A 13485-nucleotide genomic window follows, 5' to 3' on the forward strand; every position below is an offset into this window, starting at 1 on the left:
GGACCCTACGCAGACTGCAGAGCTGGTGAACTGCAGCCATGGACCGAGTGGAATGGAGACGACTCTTACGTACAGCAAAGGCCACACCACGGTTGGGGACTGTTCGGTAAGGTAAGGTAAGCCTCCAAAAAATTATAAACCCGAAAAATTTGGTGAAACTTTAAAATAACTGAAATTTTAATTGAAATCACAGTCGTCGGAAACTTAATAAGAATAAAAAAAGTCCAGAACTCACAATCATCGATGTACTAAAAATATATTTTGCAGTGCACTGACCACAGGCGTAGCCAGATGGGGGGCAGGAGGGGGCCATTGCCCCCCCCCCCCCCCCCCCTAGATATTGACATTGGTGCAGAGTTTTGTTTTCAATAACTCTAATAGCATAAAACGACATCTTTAGCCCATAGAAACATCTGTGTAAAGTATCAAACAGATCAAAAACAACTGATTGAAATGCTTACCCTATGTTGCCTGGAATTGCACAGGTTTTTCTGTTATATATTCACGAAGGAAATTGCAGCGGCAAAAGTACCGGGCAAATCCGCCTGCATCAACTAGCTTGGAGTATTGGAAAATCGGTGAAGATAGTGCACCTGCCTACGCGTTGTCCTTGCTGTATCCCGCTAACGAAATACGTCGAGTGAAAACCTGGCTGAGGCCAACAATGGTTGAAAAGCTCGATTGACGTTGCCGCCGTAGCTGATAATATCTTCAGATTCGCATTTCACTAACTACAGACACATGGACCGCTTTCGGAATGTTGACGTTTGATGCCCGAAGAATTTAGTGAGAATCTTGACTGTGTCTTCAAACTTCACGTCCTTGGGAAGCTTTGGTAGAATGTAGTTGATATAGCGGCTGTACGAACGGGTGTCCAGCTTCCGGAGAAGTAGACGTACCTTCGCCGCATCATTCAACTGGCCTGCATCGTTCTCGAAAAGGTCCTGGTAGCGGTTGAACCAGCGTCCGAACGTTACTCCTTTTTCTTGGTCGAAGACAAACTCGGTGATGTTCGATGAGGGGGACTCCAAAATCTGTTGATACTGAGGCTGCTGCTGCTGGGCCGCCATTTGCTGAAAAATTTGGGCTATCTTGAGAATCATATCTTGAATTCCCGGTTGCGGCTGCTGATCAACTCTATCTTCTACCATGTTCGTGGATTCTTGAGATCCTCGTCGCCAAAACTATATGTCCAAAGGTTTTATGGACTTAAGAGTTTTTACTAAAGAACATCTATTAAGGTATCGGCGGCACGGCGACGTACAAGTTTAGTTGAAGCCATACCAGTAGTCACCACTTGAGCAATTTCACACCAAGTGATCGATTAGAACCGACTGCTCCAGTTGGAACGCTGCCAAAACTATTAAATATTCACTTGCATGTCTGGTATTGGAGTAAATACTTGCTATGTCACGTTTCGTTTATTTGTAGTTCATTAACATTAACTCAGACTTCTTGACCACATGTAAAGCCGAAATATAAATTATTGTTAATTGACTGTATATGTATGCCGTTCCACAAATGATTCAAGAAACTGAAATTGTAAATAATGCAAACTGAATTGTGAATTGGTAAGTTTAAATATATTTTCATGTATCAGATTCACATGTATCGTAGCGTAGTCATCTCTTCCTCCCTCTCGAGTTATTTCGTTTTTATGGCATTTAGTATAAAAATTGCTTGTCGCGATAATGGATGGATTCGAAGAATTCTTAATTCGAATAATCGCTTTACCAAAGCTTAGACAAATCTTTGGTGGGGACTATTCCGTATATGTGGTTGTTAGTGTGGTGTTTCCTAGTGTACTTTAGCATTTTATGAAAACACAATATATGGCATGTAACACGTAGCAGAGCCTAATTTGCGTGTAGAAGGTAATACGTAAATAACTTTATAAAGTAACTTATCTACAAGTCACTCTCTCCGTATAAAGCAGTACTGAATGACATGTAATCCAGTGCTCCGGGAATAGCATTGGGGCCTTTGTATGGTGGCATCCTTTGGATACAATATTCTGCTTGATCTGGTGGCAATTCGCGACGTAATTCGTCTGGCAAAATGTATGGCTGAAATCACAAATTTGGAGTAAGTAAATATCTATATACCGAAAAGAAACAAATAACCTTGTCAGAAGCCAGAATTCTAAAGGAATCGATAACTTGTTCGGCAGTGTCTGTGTCGGTGCTTTCTCTAGTCATGAAGTCTAAGAACGCGTCGAATTGTACGTATCCAGAGTTGTTTGGATCAACTACAGCAAGAATGCGCTGGAAGTCCATTTCGCCTTGCTTATCTTTGCCAATCGAATATCCTAAGGATACAAGGCATGATTTGAATTCTTCTGGTGCCAATCGGCCAGTGCGATTTTTATCGAAATGATTGAAGCTTGAGCGGAATTCCGTAAGCTGCTCCTGCGTGATACCCTTTGAATCACGAGTAAGAATCTGGTTTTCAACCTTAGGATTATAAAATTATATGTTATTAAACAAGAAATTAAAAGAAAAAAAAAACACTCTCACTTCATTAATATTCCTGTTTATAGAAGTCAACAATTGCTCCCAGCCAACACGCAAGGTTTCCATTGTGTAGTGTGTATAACGATTTTCAAAAATCATTGATTCTTGAACGGCTTGGTGAATCTTCTCCAGCTCTTCAATACTCGGTTTGTATGCATAAACTGCTTGTTCGTATTCTTTAAGTCTATGTAGCTGCTCTTCGAGTGATCCTGAGATACCCATACCAATAGCTGTAACTGCATCCATTTGTCGTTCTATCCAAGGCCCTACGCTATTTGCCTTCTCGGCAAATTGCCTACGCAGCATCTCATTATTTTGTTGTTTGCGTAATTCATTCGCCAATGTCTGATCTCTTTGTGGAACCAACGCTCTGACTTCCGACCATTTTCTGCTGATAGCATCTGCTGTCAATGTTGTATAAGGATTGACCAAGCCCCCAGGCACCTGCTCTTGTTTCACAATAGCTTCAGCATCGCGCACCAACCCTACTATGACGTTGAATTCTTTATCTGCTTCTCCTAGAGTGGCCTTGAATTGATCGTGTGCTTGAATGAGACCTTGGATTTCCTCCATTGTATGAACAATAAACATGTCAACAAGATCTTCCCGGGCCCCATCCAACCAATTGTTAAATGGCGCAGCACGTTTGGCAAACTCCAAGTGTAGTAAATCAATCTTTTCCAGAATACGTTCTGCTTCATCTAGACCTTGACGACGATGTTGTGTGAGTGCTCCCAAACGGTCCCATTGATCACAAATACGCTGACAGCGTGCGTTGACCGATACACAATCATGATACTCCAATGAACTGAAATGAATATTGAATATATTAATAATTGTTACATTTACAAACACAATGTAATTTGCGCCATTTAATCATAGTTACACAAAATGTTTTAAGTCCAAGCAGAATTGAATAGCAAATACATTTTTAATTCGTTTTCAACAGAAATGCAATATTTCTCATGTTTCAAGTAGGAATAAATGTCAACAAGAAGCATTATCAGGATAATGCTATATGATAAATGTTAGAGTGAAAATGGGATGTCGCTCTCTCTTTCCCTCTTTTCCCTCTCTCTCCCTTTCTCTCTCTCTCCCTTTCTCTCTCTCTCTCCCGTTCTCTCTCTCTCACACTCTCTATCTCTCTCCCTTTCTCTCTCTCTATCTCTTCCTTTCTTTCTATCTGCCTTTCTCTCTCTCTCTCTCTCTCTCTCTCTCTCTCTCTCTCTCTCTCTCTCTCTCCCTCTCTCTCTCTCTCTCTCTGTGCGTGTGTGTCTGTACGTGTGACAACATTCCTTGGAATATAAAATTAAAACATTGTTCAAGCATGCGGAAAATACACGTGTTCAATACCTCGTCCTTTTATTTTTGATTGTGAATTGGTTTGAACGAAAATAAGGAAGCAAATTGCCGATTATAACTTTTTAAATCGAACTAGAACATTTTGCAATAGACTGTGATAACGCGGGAACTATTGACAAGAAAAATTATGTTAAAAAAAACATTAAGTTAAATTCAACCGCGTTATTCTATAAATTTCCAGAAAATTATGTTATTAACTAACTGTGCAATAACGTGTAATTTTGCGAAATTGTGTAAAAAATGACTTAAATACTACGTGGAAAGAATTTACTGTACTCTCACAAAGACATTATTTTCCCATATGAGACGTTGCGGAACAGAGTGGTCTATGTGCCATCGAGCAAATTTTTCAGGAGAAGCATTTCTCGAAAAATCTCTGAATAAAATTCTTTCAAACAAAATGTATTAATATAAAGGTTACGAAGTGGTTCACCAAGGGAATACCAAAAATAAGCAGTTTCATTGCGAAAAAAGTGATTTTATCTTACCAATGTACTGCCGTTCCAAGCATAGTTGTCCCTTGTTCTACAGAAACCTTATGCACGCTGGGTCATTTATGCTTGGAACGGCAGTGTACATAGACCACTCTGACTTTTATGTATTTCACTGAAATCCTCGAATCGCTTCGGAACAGAGTGGTCTATGTACACAAGACTAGTAAAAGACAAAGAAAATGACGGTAGCTCGTATAAAATGGCTAGTGTCACATGTTACATGAAAGATATAGCAAGTCAAATGTAACATGTCACGTGTAACGTGATCGGGTGACACCCGGGGCGGAAAACTTGGGTGTCACCCCCACCAGGCAGCAGTGAAATCCGTTTGTTATCAAAAATTGTGAAAGTTAGCACGTTCGTTCTCAATTGCATAAAATCTACCCATTTTTGAAAAGTTGGTTGAGATTATACTCTTAGGAGCAAATTTATATAATTTTCGAGGGTTTCACCTAATTGATAGTTAATCTCACGGATATTACCGTTTTAAAACGTATGAAAATTTTTCTCATGGGTGTCACCCCCCAGAGGGACCGCCCCCACCACGCTACGCCAGTGCGAAAAAAGTGATTTTATCTTACCAATGTACTGCCGTTCCAAGCATAGTTGTCCCTTGTTCTACAGAAACCTTATGCACGCTGGGTCAATTATGCTTGGAACGGCAGTGTACATAGACCACTCTGACTTTTATGTATTTCACTGAAATCCTCGAATCGCTTCGGAACAGAGTGGTCTATGTACACAAGACTAGTAAAAGACAAAGAAAATGACGGTAGCTCGTATAAAATGGCTAGTGTCACATGTTACATGAAAGATATAGCAAGTCAAATGTAACATGTCACGTGTAACGTGATCGGGTGACACCCGGGGCGGAAAACTTGGGTGTCACCCCCACCAGGCAGCAGTGAAATCCGTTTGTTATCAAAAATTGTGAAAGTTAGCACGTTCGTTCTCAATTGCATAAAATCTACCCATTTTTGAAAAGTTGGTTGAGATTATACTCTTAGGAGCAAATTTATATAATTTTCGAGGGTTTCACCTAATTGATAGTTAATCTTACGGATATTACCGTTTTAAAACGTATGAAAATTTTTCTCATGGGTGTCACCCCCCAGAGGGACCGCCCCCACCACGCTACGCCAGTGATTACATGTTACATTTTTCGTGTTACATTAGGGGCCGTCCACATTCGACGTGGACACAAAAATCATCATTTTAAACCAAAAAAAAATTTAAATTTTGAAACATCTGAAGACCATTCTTTCAAATAGAAAAGATGATTACAGAATTTAGCTCAAAATGATTAAAAAACATCATTGATATCTAAAAAAAGCCAACAATAGAAATAAAGGTTTATAAAGCTTCATTCAGACAGGAAATCATAAACCATAAATAGGATCATAAATTAACCAAAAAGGACTGTAAAATGTTTCGCAGGTGAAGAAGAAACAAAAGAAAATAATCGTCTTAAATTATACGGATAAAGCAAATTAGGTATTCTAAAAACTAAGAAAATGATCTTAAATTTTGTTCGAATTAATAAAATAATTGAGAGAAAAAGGTGAAAAAGAAAATGATAAATATTCAGCCAAACGGTTGAAGAAAAGAAACGTTCTGAAAAAAGGTAAAAGCTGAAAATGACTTCAAATTTAGTAAAAAGTATATTGATAGATGGATGAGACTAAAGACAAAACTTATTCCAAATTGACCTTTGCCTTAAAGATCTCTGCTTACGAAAGAAAATGATTTAAAAAGAAATACAGCTGACAACGACTCTAAGGTTAGAACAGCTGTAGATTTTTTATTGCGGGCCAATATTTTTTTGGCATATTCTCATGTTTTTGGAAAAATATCGTGACCCCCCCCCCCCCTCCCTATCGTGGACAAGCGTGGACATTTGCGTACCTCCTACCCCCCCCCCCCTCCCCCCCTAAGTTGTCACAAATCACATGTGACATGTTACAGGATAAATGATATGTTACTCATCACATGTAAGATATTACATGTTGTGTAACATCGATTAATGTACATAGACCAATCTGTTCCGAAACCGAATGGCTATATATAATGGTTTCGGACGAAGTTTCAACACGGTATAAACCAGCTTTTAAGTTCGATTTTTCGAAATTTTCTCAATTTCCCTACTTCAGCTTCTTGAGTAGATGCAAAATACTCATTTTCGAAAAAAATGGTCTTTAGACTACTCTGTTCCGCAATGGCTCATATGTAATAAACAATAATTCTTACTTCAATTCCTGTGCAATAGCGGCAATTTGTTCAACACGATCTTGATGAGCAGCCAAGTCAGATTCAAAGGCCTCATGTTTCTTTTTGAGAGCCTTGAGTTCATTTAGTTTACAATTACGATAATCCTGAGATTGAAGCATTTCTTCTTTTCCTTTTGTCCACTCTTCATGAGTATCAGCCTTATGTTTGAACTTTTGAGCTAAATGTTCTAATCGCTCTAAACGCATGGTTTCGGCTAAAAGCCACTCCTCGAAGGCTTTCTCGGCATGCTCTAGACCTTTCCAAGCATTTGTAATGTCAGATACCATTTTGCCTTCAGTTGGCATGTAAGCTGGTCGATTCGATAGGCGCAATTTTGTTTGCAAGGTGTTGAAGTTGGTCTCTAATTTTGCTTTTTGTTCAACACGTGGTGGCTTGTGCTTGCGCCGATATGTTCTATACTCTTCCAATTTTTTCTGTACACCTGCTAGTGTACTATCTGATTGTCTGGAGTTCAACCAAGGCATGGTACGACGAATCCATTCTAACAACTGTAGAAATATACTTAATTAGTTAATTAAAGCAACTTGTCTTTCTAAATACCGTACATCGCTCGCCAGTCTTTCATATTCTTCCATAAGCCTTTCGTTCTCTTGGTTGACCTTCAATACTTTGCATATGCGATTGGCAGCAGTCTCCGCCTGCAAATACAGCAAAGGTAGGTATCAACAATTTTCCAACATATCATATGCTATGGCATAGACTATGTTAATGTGAAGAAACTGAAAAAAACATTTGGAAAAAATGGAGCTGGTTAAAAACTATTTTATTTACTACAGCCATTAAACCGCAAATGAAAATCTGTCATCAAAGAGCCAATTATTGCTTACTCATAAAATATGTTTCTGCTGTACACTACAACATAATGCTTTGAATCGATCGTTAAATGGTTTTCGTTAGGAGTTTTTGCAATTCAATTCAATGAATAATTGGCAATTTGATGAGTTCGTAAGACGTGTGCAAACAAAGCTTTGTCGTGTTTATCTTTTCTTCCTTATTTATAATTCCTCATTGAAACAACTAAGTATCCAGATAAGAAGCGTAAAAATGAGTTTGAACATATTTGAGAATAGTTATCGAATTTGGATTCTTGCATAATGCAGGATATATTTCAATTTTTTTGAAGCAGTTAATACAGTAGTGAAGATACAAAAATGAATTACCTGGAAATGGTACAAACAAAGCCGTGGAGTGCTACACTTCGCTATCGGAACTTGATCTTATATTTTTTGTACACAGGCTTCGCGGCCAACAATTATATGTATAGGACAGCTACGATCTGACTAACACTAATAGTCTTTACCGAACAGATATTTGAAACATACGACGATTGACTTGTTGGATTAGCATCGTACCTCGAGACTAGTTGGGAGAAATAATAACACTTTAAATTTTTAATGCAACAAGCAGAAGCAAAGTCCCGTCTGCTAAATTATATTTTTCGATGATTCTACTATCATAGGTAATTCGTTTTTCAATCTTATTTATTCTTATTACTACATGTACTGCTTCAAATATTTTTTTTTATTTTCGCGATATTTAGTTGTTGCACTTAGGCGACAAAAAGTATTCTGACCAATTTTGTAGGCTACATTATTCGGAGTTTCTATTAAACCTCCAAGCTCTAGTTCTCACCATCCAAGGGTTGCTTACGTGCTTGGTTTTATGTTATTTGGAATTTAATTTTAGAGTAATTTTTTTCAGAGAATCATTTATCATTCGTGTAAGCCTTGAATTGTGCACTTCTCAAACCCTTAAATAGTAACTATATCTTGAGAACACTTTTAAGATCAATTTCTGGCTGATTTGAATGCACACGTAATGATATTAAATTAAAAACAACAAACAGACCTTTTGTGCACCACTGAAGCAATGGTAGTACGACGACACGTAGGTCATGACAGCCCGTTCATCTGGCATTGCGGTGTTCTGCAGATCTACAGAAACAATCAGTGTAAGTAAAAGCAAAAACACACACAGCAATTTAGAAATATACACACACAAAAACAGCATATTACTTCCTGTGGAAACAATTTTGACGATAAGCTTTACTTTTTACTTGCTGCTTTTACTTAACTTAAAACTGAGTGAAAAAAGTTCTCATATGTATATTAAAGGGACAATATTATCACATACTAAGTCTAAGCTTCGTCGGAATTTTTCATTTAATTTCTCATGGGTAGATTTGCTTGGACATCATCTGCTTTGAATTGTTGAGAATATCATATAAAAATGTTATATTTATTGATAATCCGTGGGTGTTTATTGATACACTAACTTTGATTCTTTTGAGTATGGTAATTTATTAAGTAGGTGATGTCCAAGAAAGTCAGTAATATTCATTAAAGTTTTTTTGGCGCGATGGCGCCGGGTGGGGGAGGGGTCAGGTACTTCGCCATTAGGTGTACACAATTTTAAAGAAGTTATAAATATGTAATTCTCCTTCAATCAAGACCTTCAATATGATGGAAACGTCATTGAGCTTTATTTTAAGTCGAGAAATGTTTGGCATCATTGGGTTGATTCGGGTTAATGTTAGATATTGGTACATCAGTCGTCTGCAGAGGAAAATCAACTTTGTTAAATTAGATAGAGTGCCCGGTCTTGAGATATGCAAGCTTCTACATAAAGTAACCATAGCTTAGGTCGATCTAAACAATGAACTACGTTAATACGAAATGCTAGGAGTAACAAGAACACCGCAGCGATGCTTCTCCGAAGATAGGTTTTAAAGCAACTAAGTTAAAAGTTCCCCTCGTCCTACAGAGTTTTCGATGACAAGGTACTCTTATTTGCTTTTATTTTGGCTCTTGTGCTTCGCTTAGCTTAGCCTAGGTAGACTGCCCGTAGTTGCACTCCGTGGTTGGTCGAACCAACAAAATTGCAAAACGAACCAGATGAATGGTGGACTAGCATCGCATTCTCATTGTGCAATTTTTTATTTTGCTCTTGTGCTTCGATCATAAGAAAATTCGAAAAATCTTTTTGAACCAAATATCTAGCTCACTGATCAACAATAAACAATTTGACTAGACCGACCGGATATACACAGAATTTGTTGTTAAATGTAGTCCTTGTTAAAGCGCCATAAATCATTCTTCTAAATAAGTCAATTTCAAAACAAACTTGCGTTTAGCAATGGCGCAGAAACCTTGAGCTCAAAATTTATCTATTGAATCATACTATCTATGCCACAAACTTAGTTGATTTGCTACACAGATTCGAAGTTAACGCCAATCTTTTTTATAGAAAGAACGCTTTACAAGCTCAGACAAACATGTTTGCAATACATTCGGTTAGTTTAGGTTGAGGATGTTATTCAGCACTCCAAACAATCATCAAATTATTCATTTTTACGACGTTAAAAATTATTCGAAAATTAACACTGTTGAAAAAACACAAACATTGTTCTAGCAATGTGAGGCTGAAAAAAATGCCGTATCCAACCTGCTGAGCTCCTTGAAAAGCATGATAATAACACGAAACATAGGTCATAATAGCACGTTCATCTGGCTTCGGTGTGTTGATCAGATCTGAATAAAAAATTATATAAATTATGATTTGTTCTGTCACAACCCACTGCCAACACTAAACTTTGAACTGATTTCATATAATAGTACAGGTTTTACAATCTTAACTCAACTAAAATACTAACCGTCTGGATCTAACATCCTTGGGATATCCAAATATTTCTCAGCAACATCAAAAGCTGTATTAAGATTCTCTAGAGGATTGTCTTTAGAAAGCTTTGAATAATCTATCAAATCAGGTCTATGACGATGAATCAAAGCACAAAATGCCAAACCATCCTGTAAGAAAGAATAGTATAGTATAGTATAGAATAGAATAGAATAGAATAGTATAATAGTATAACATAACGTACATATCCTTTGAATTCAATGAAACTTACCTTGAAACTGAGATGGAAATTCTGTACGTTAACATTTTTATAAGGAGCAGTTTTGCGCTGACACCACAGAAGCAATCCTTCTTTGGCAGTCATTTCCTCGACAGAAATATCTTGAATTGCGAATCGTAGGATTATAGTCCATATCATACCCAAAGTCATTTTTAAATTGCCATCCACGATTTCTTCTGCTCCTATGGATACCAGCTTTACCCCTTTGGATGCAATAAAATCTAACGCTTTATTAACGTTGGCGATCTGCAATTTAAAAATATCTAATGCTCAGTTACACTTACAAAATGATCCAATTTGACTTACTTTGTGAAACCGCATTTTGCCGCGATCAGGTTTGGGTAGAGTTTCACCTGAGATAACTTCCAGTAGCAGCATGAGTTTGAGTCCATTGCGGAAATCATCTTCAATATTTTCGATAGATGTGCCAGCTTTCCGCAAATGGCTATTGCACCACGCAGTGAATGTCTGTAATAAACGAAGTTTAGACATGAGATGACATGTGTGAAGTAATGAAAATCTGATTAATAAAAATTGAGAAATTATTTATAAGACTACGTAAAACATGCAAAATCCTGAATGGTTCAATCAAATTAACCCTGAATTGATAAAAATTTCAATCACATTAGATTGTTTGTTTTAAATATGCACACGAAACGATGTTTTTAAATATCCATACCTTTTTGTTCTAGGCAATAATAATACATCATACATCTACAGCCTATGGAGCTATGTGAGCAAATTTCGATGCTGAAGTCTTGGTATCACCGGTGTCACTCAGTAGGTCATATGATTTTCTGAAATATATGACATCTGATTGTATGTCACACATCTCGAGCCCATGGAGCTATTTTAATTACTTATGTTACTACAAACATTGCAGCAATTGTAATAATTGATCTTGCAGATTATTAGACTCAAAGAACGCTTCGGAGTACCCTGACGTTGAACAAATAATATGCAAGACTTCACCTTTACTTTTATTCAAATATGTTCTTTGAACACGAGCAAATTTTTTTTGCAGATGAACCCATGGTTTTATTTAATGCGAGTTGAGCATAAAAGTTTAACATTTCCGATGTTTTCGTAGTTTTGTGAATGATATTCAAATGTTTTTTTACTTAAACTAGATCTTCGGGTATACAAGAATATTTAACTGGAGGAAACCCCATATTTCATCGGTTCAAATATCGCGTAAACGGTGTATAAGCCATGGAAAGTCATGATAGTAACATTTTCAGTTTTCAGCAAACGTAACTTCAACTCATAAATGTTCCTTAGATAACTACAAACATTTTCGTGTGAAAAACCACATGTCATAGGTCTAGATTTCAAAGTAGAAAAGGACTAAGCGTGAATGGTCAGTCTTATTTCTTTTAACACCGGTTTTTATGACATACCAAGAAAGAGGTTTTACTATAAACGACTGTAGAATGGTCCAAACATCAGCCAATATAGGTATTTCCGGAACCAGGATGACCCAAACTCCATGTTAAATTCCAAGATGGCGACATATTTGAGTATCAACAGAATCGAGACGATTCTCAGAGGCAGGAAATCAACTCCAGCACCCTTTTGAGTTCCGTAATGGCAACTTTCGGCTTCTGGCGAACGGCTCAATATGATTGAATACCATCCAATATTGATATTTTCAAAAACAGGATGATGCACAGAGGCCAGAAATCATCCTCAAGAAGCAATTCGAATTTCGTGATGGCAACTATATGTTTTTGGAAAATAGCCTAATATTTGGGCAATAGCTTCAATATTTCCGGTATTGGAACTCCAGACGTAATTGAGAAATCCACGATGGCGACATTGTTTTCATTGTAGCTATAGCGTAAAAACAAGTTCAATATAAGTGAAGTTCGACATAAGTATATTACTACGGAGTTTGTGTATCGCGAGAGTGAGTGAAAATTGAACGAATGAGAGTTGACTTCAGAGAGTCTCCTCACCAGTTTCTTCAGAATGTTGTAGACTTAACTTATTTTTTAGGTGAAAAAAGCGATAACGAGAAATAATCTTTTGTGTTTGATTGATGATGAGTAAAAATAATTCGATAAAAAATAAAACGATACAATATTGGACTGGGAAGAAAATATCTTCCCAGTAGTTTAATAGGTTGAAGCACCATGCTAGAGACATGGAGATTGTGGGTTCAAGTCTCGTCTAGATTACGTATATTTTTTCTAAGTCTAAGTCACATTCTTCAGTTTCCATTCATTTTTGCAGCTCAAACATTACATAAACTGCCTACTTTACAAAGACCTCAAATGTAGTCGTAAGACAAAAAATTAGAAACAATTTGTAAAGTTATTTTAGAATACGGAGGTTTTCCGTTATACGTGTCCGATGTCCGGCTATAGGATACTAACTGGTTCGATCATGATCGGTTTTAAACGGCCGCATTGCATTAATTTGAACAAAAGGCGAAATTTTAATCGATCAAATCACGAATAGACGTTTGTTTGCCTTTCTGATAGAAGGTATAGCAATCACTTGTAAAACCGAAGATATGAAAGTGCTCCAAAGGACCGAATGGCATATATCACTCGACTCAGCTCGACGAGCTGAGCATTTCCCGTATGTGTGTGTGTGTGTGTGTGTATGTGCAGATTTTTACTCTCACTTACTTTTCTCAGAGATGACTGGACCGATTTTCATTATTTTAATTGCAAATGGAAGGTCTAGTTGTCCCATAAAACCCTATTCAATTTTATTGTAATCGAATTTTTAGTTTAGAGGTTATGTATCAAAATGTAAAAATCATGAAACATCATTATCTCTAAAACCAAACAACCAATTTCAACAAAATTGGTTTCAAATGAACGGGCTACCTGAAATACCCTTAACTTTTGAATTTTATAAAGATTAACATATGGTTCAAAAGTTATGAAAAAAACGTGTT

At 37.0% G+C, this 13485-nt stretch overlaps 1 protein-coding gene across 5 annotated transcripts in view; it reads right to left on the minus strand.

The window, feature by feature from the left end:
* Window positions 1–1561: 1561 nt before the first annotated feature.
* Window positions 1562–13485, minus strand: part of LOC129733071 (alpha-actinin, sarcomeric) — a 67346-nt gene continuing 55422 nt past the window's right edge. For 3 of the 5 annotated variants that reach the window (XM_055694628.1, XM_055694626.1, XM_055694629.1), the window contains exons 3-11: window positions 10881–11042; window positions 10566–10820; window positions 10311–10464; window positions 10103–10188; window positions 7204–7296; window positions 6617–7146; window positions 2517–3321; window positions 2124–2453; window positions 1562–2066 (exon numbers count right to left, since the gene is read on the minus strand). In XM_055694628.1, the coding sequence (XP_055550603.1) occupies window positions 1908–2066; window positions 2124–2453; window positions 2517–3321; window positions 6617–7146; window positions 7204–7296; window positions 10103–10188; window positions 10311–10464; window positions 10566–10820; window positions 10881–11042 (2574 nt within the window). In that variant the 3' untranslated portion in view covers window positions 1562–1907. Of the gene's footprint in view, window positions 2067–2123; window positions 2454–2516; window positions 3322–6616; window positions 7147–7203; window positions 7297–8506; window positions 8593–10092; window positions 10189–10310; window positions 10465–10565; window positions 10821–10880; window positions 11043–13485 lie in introns of all 5 variants that reach the window. The other 2 variants (XM_055694630.1, XM_055694627.1) reach the window with 2 other exon arrangements.

The sequence above is a fragment of the Wyeomyia smithii genome, chromosome 3 (genome assembly GCF_029784165.1).
Source record: "Wyeomyia smithii strain HCP4-BCI-WySm-NY-G18 chromosome 3, ASM2978416v1, whole genome shotgun sequence".
NCBI lineage: Eukaryota > Metazoa > Arthropoda > Insecta > Diptera > Culicidae > Wyeomyia > Wyeomyia smithii.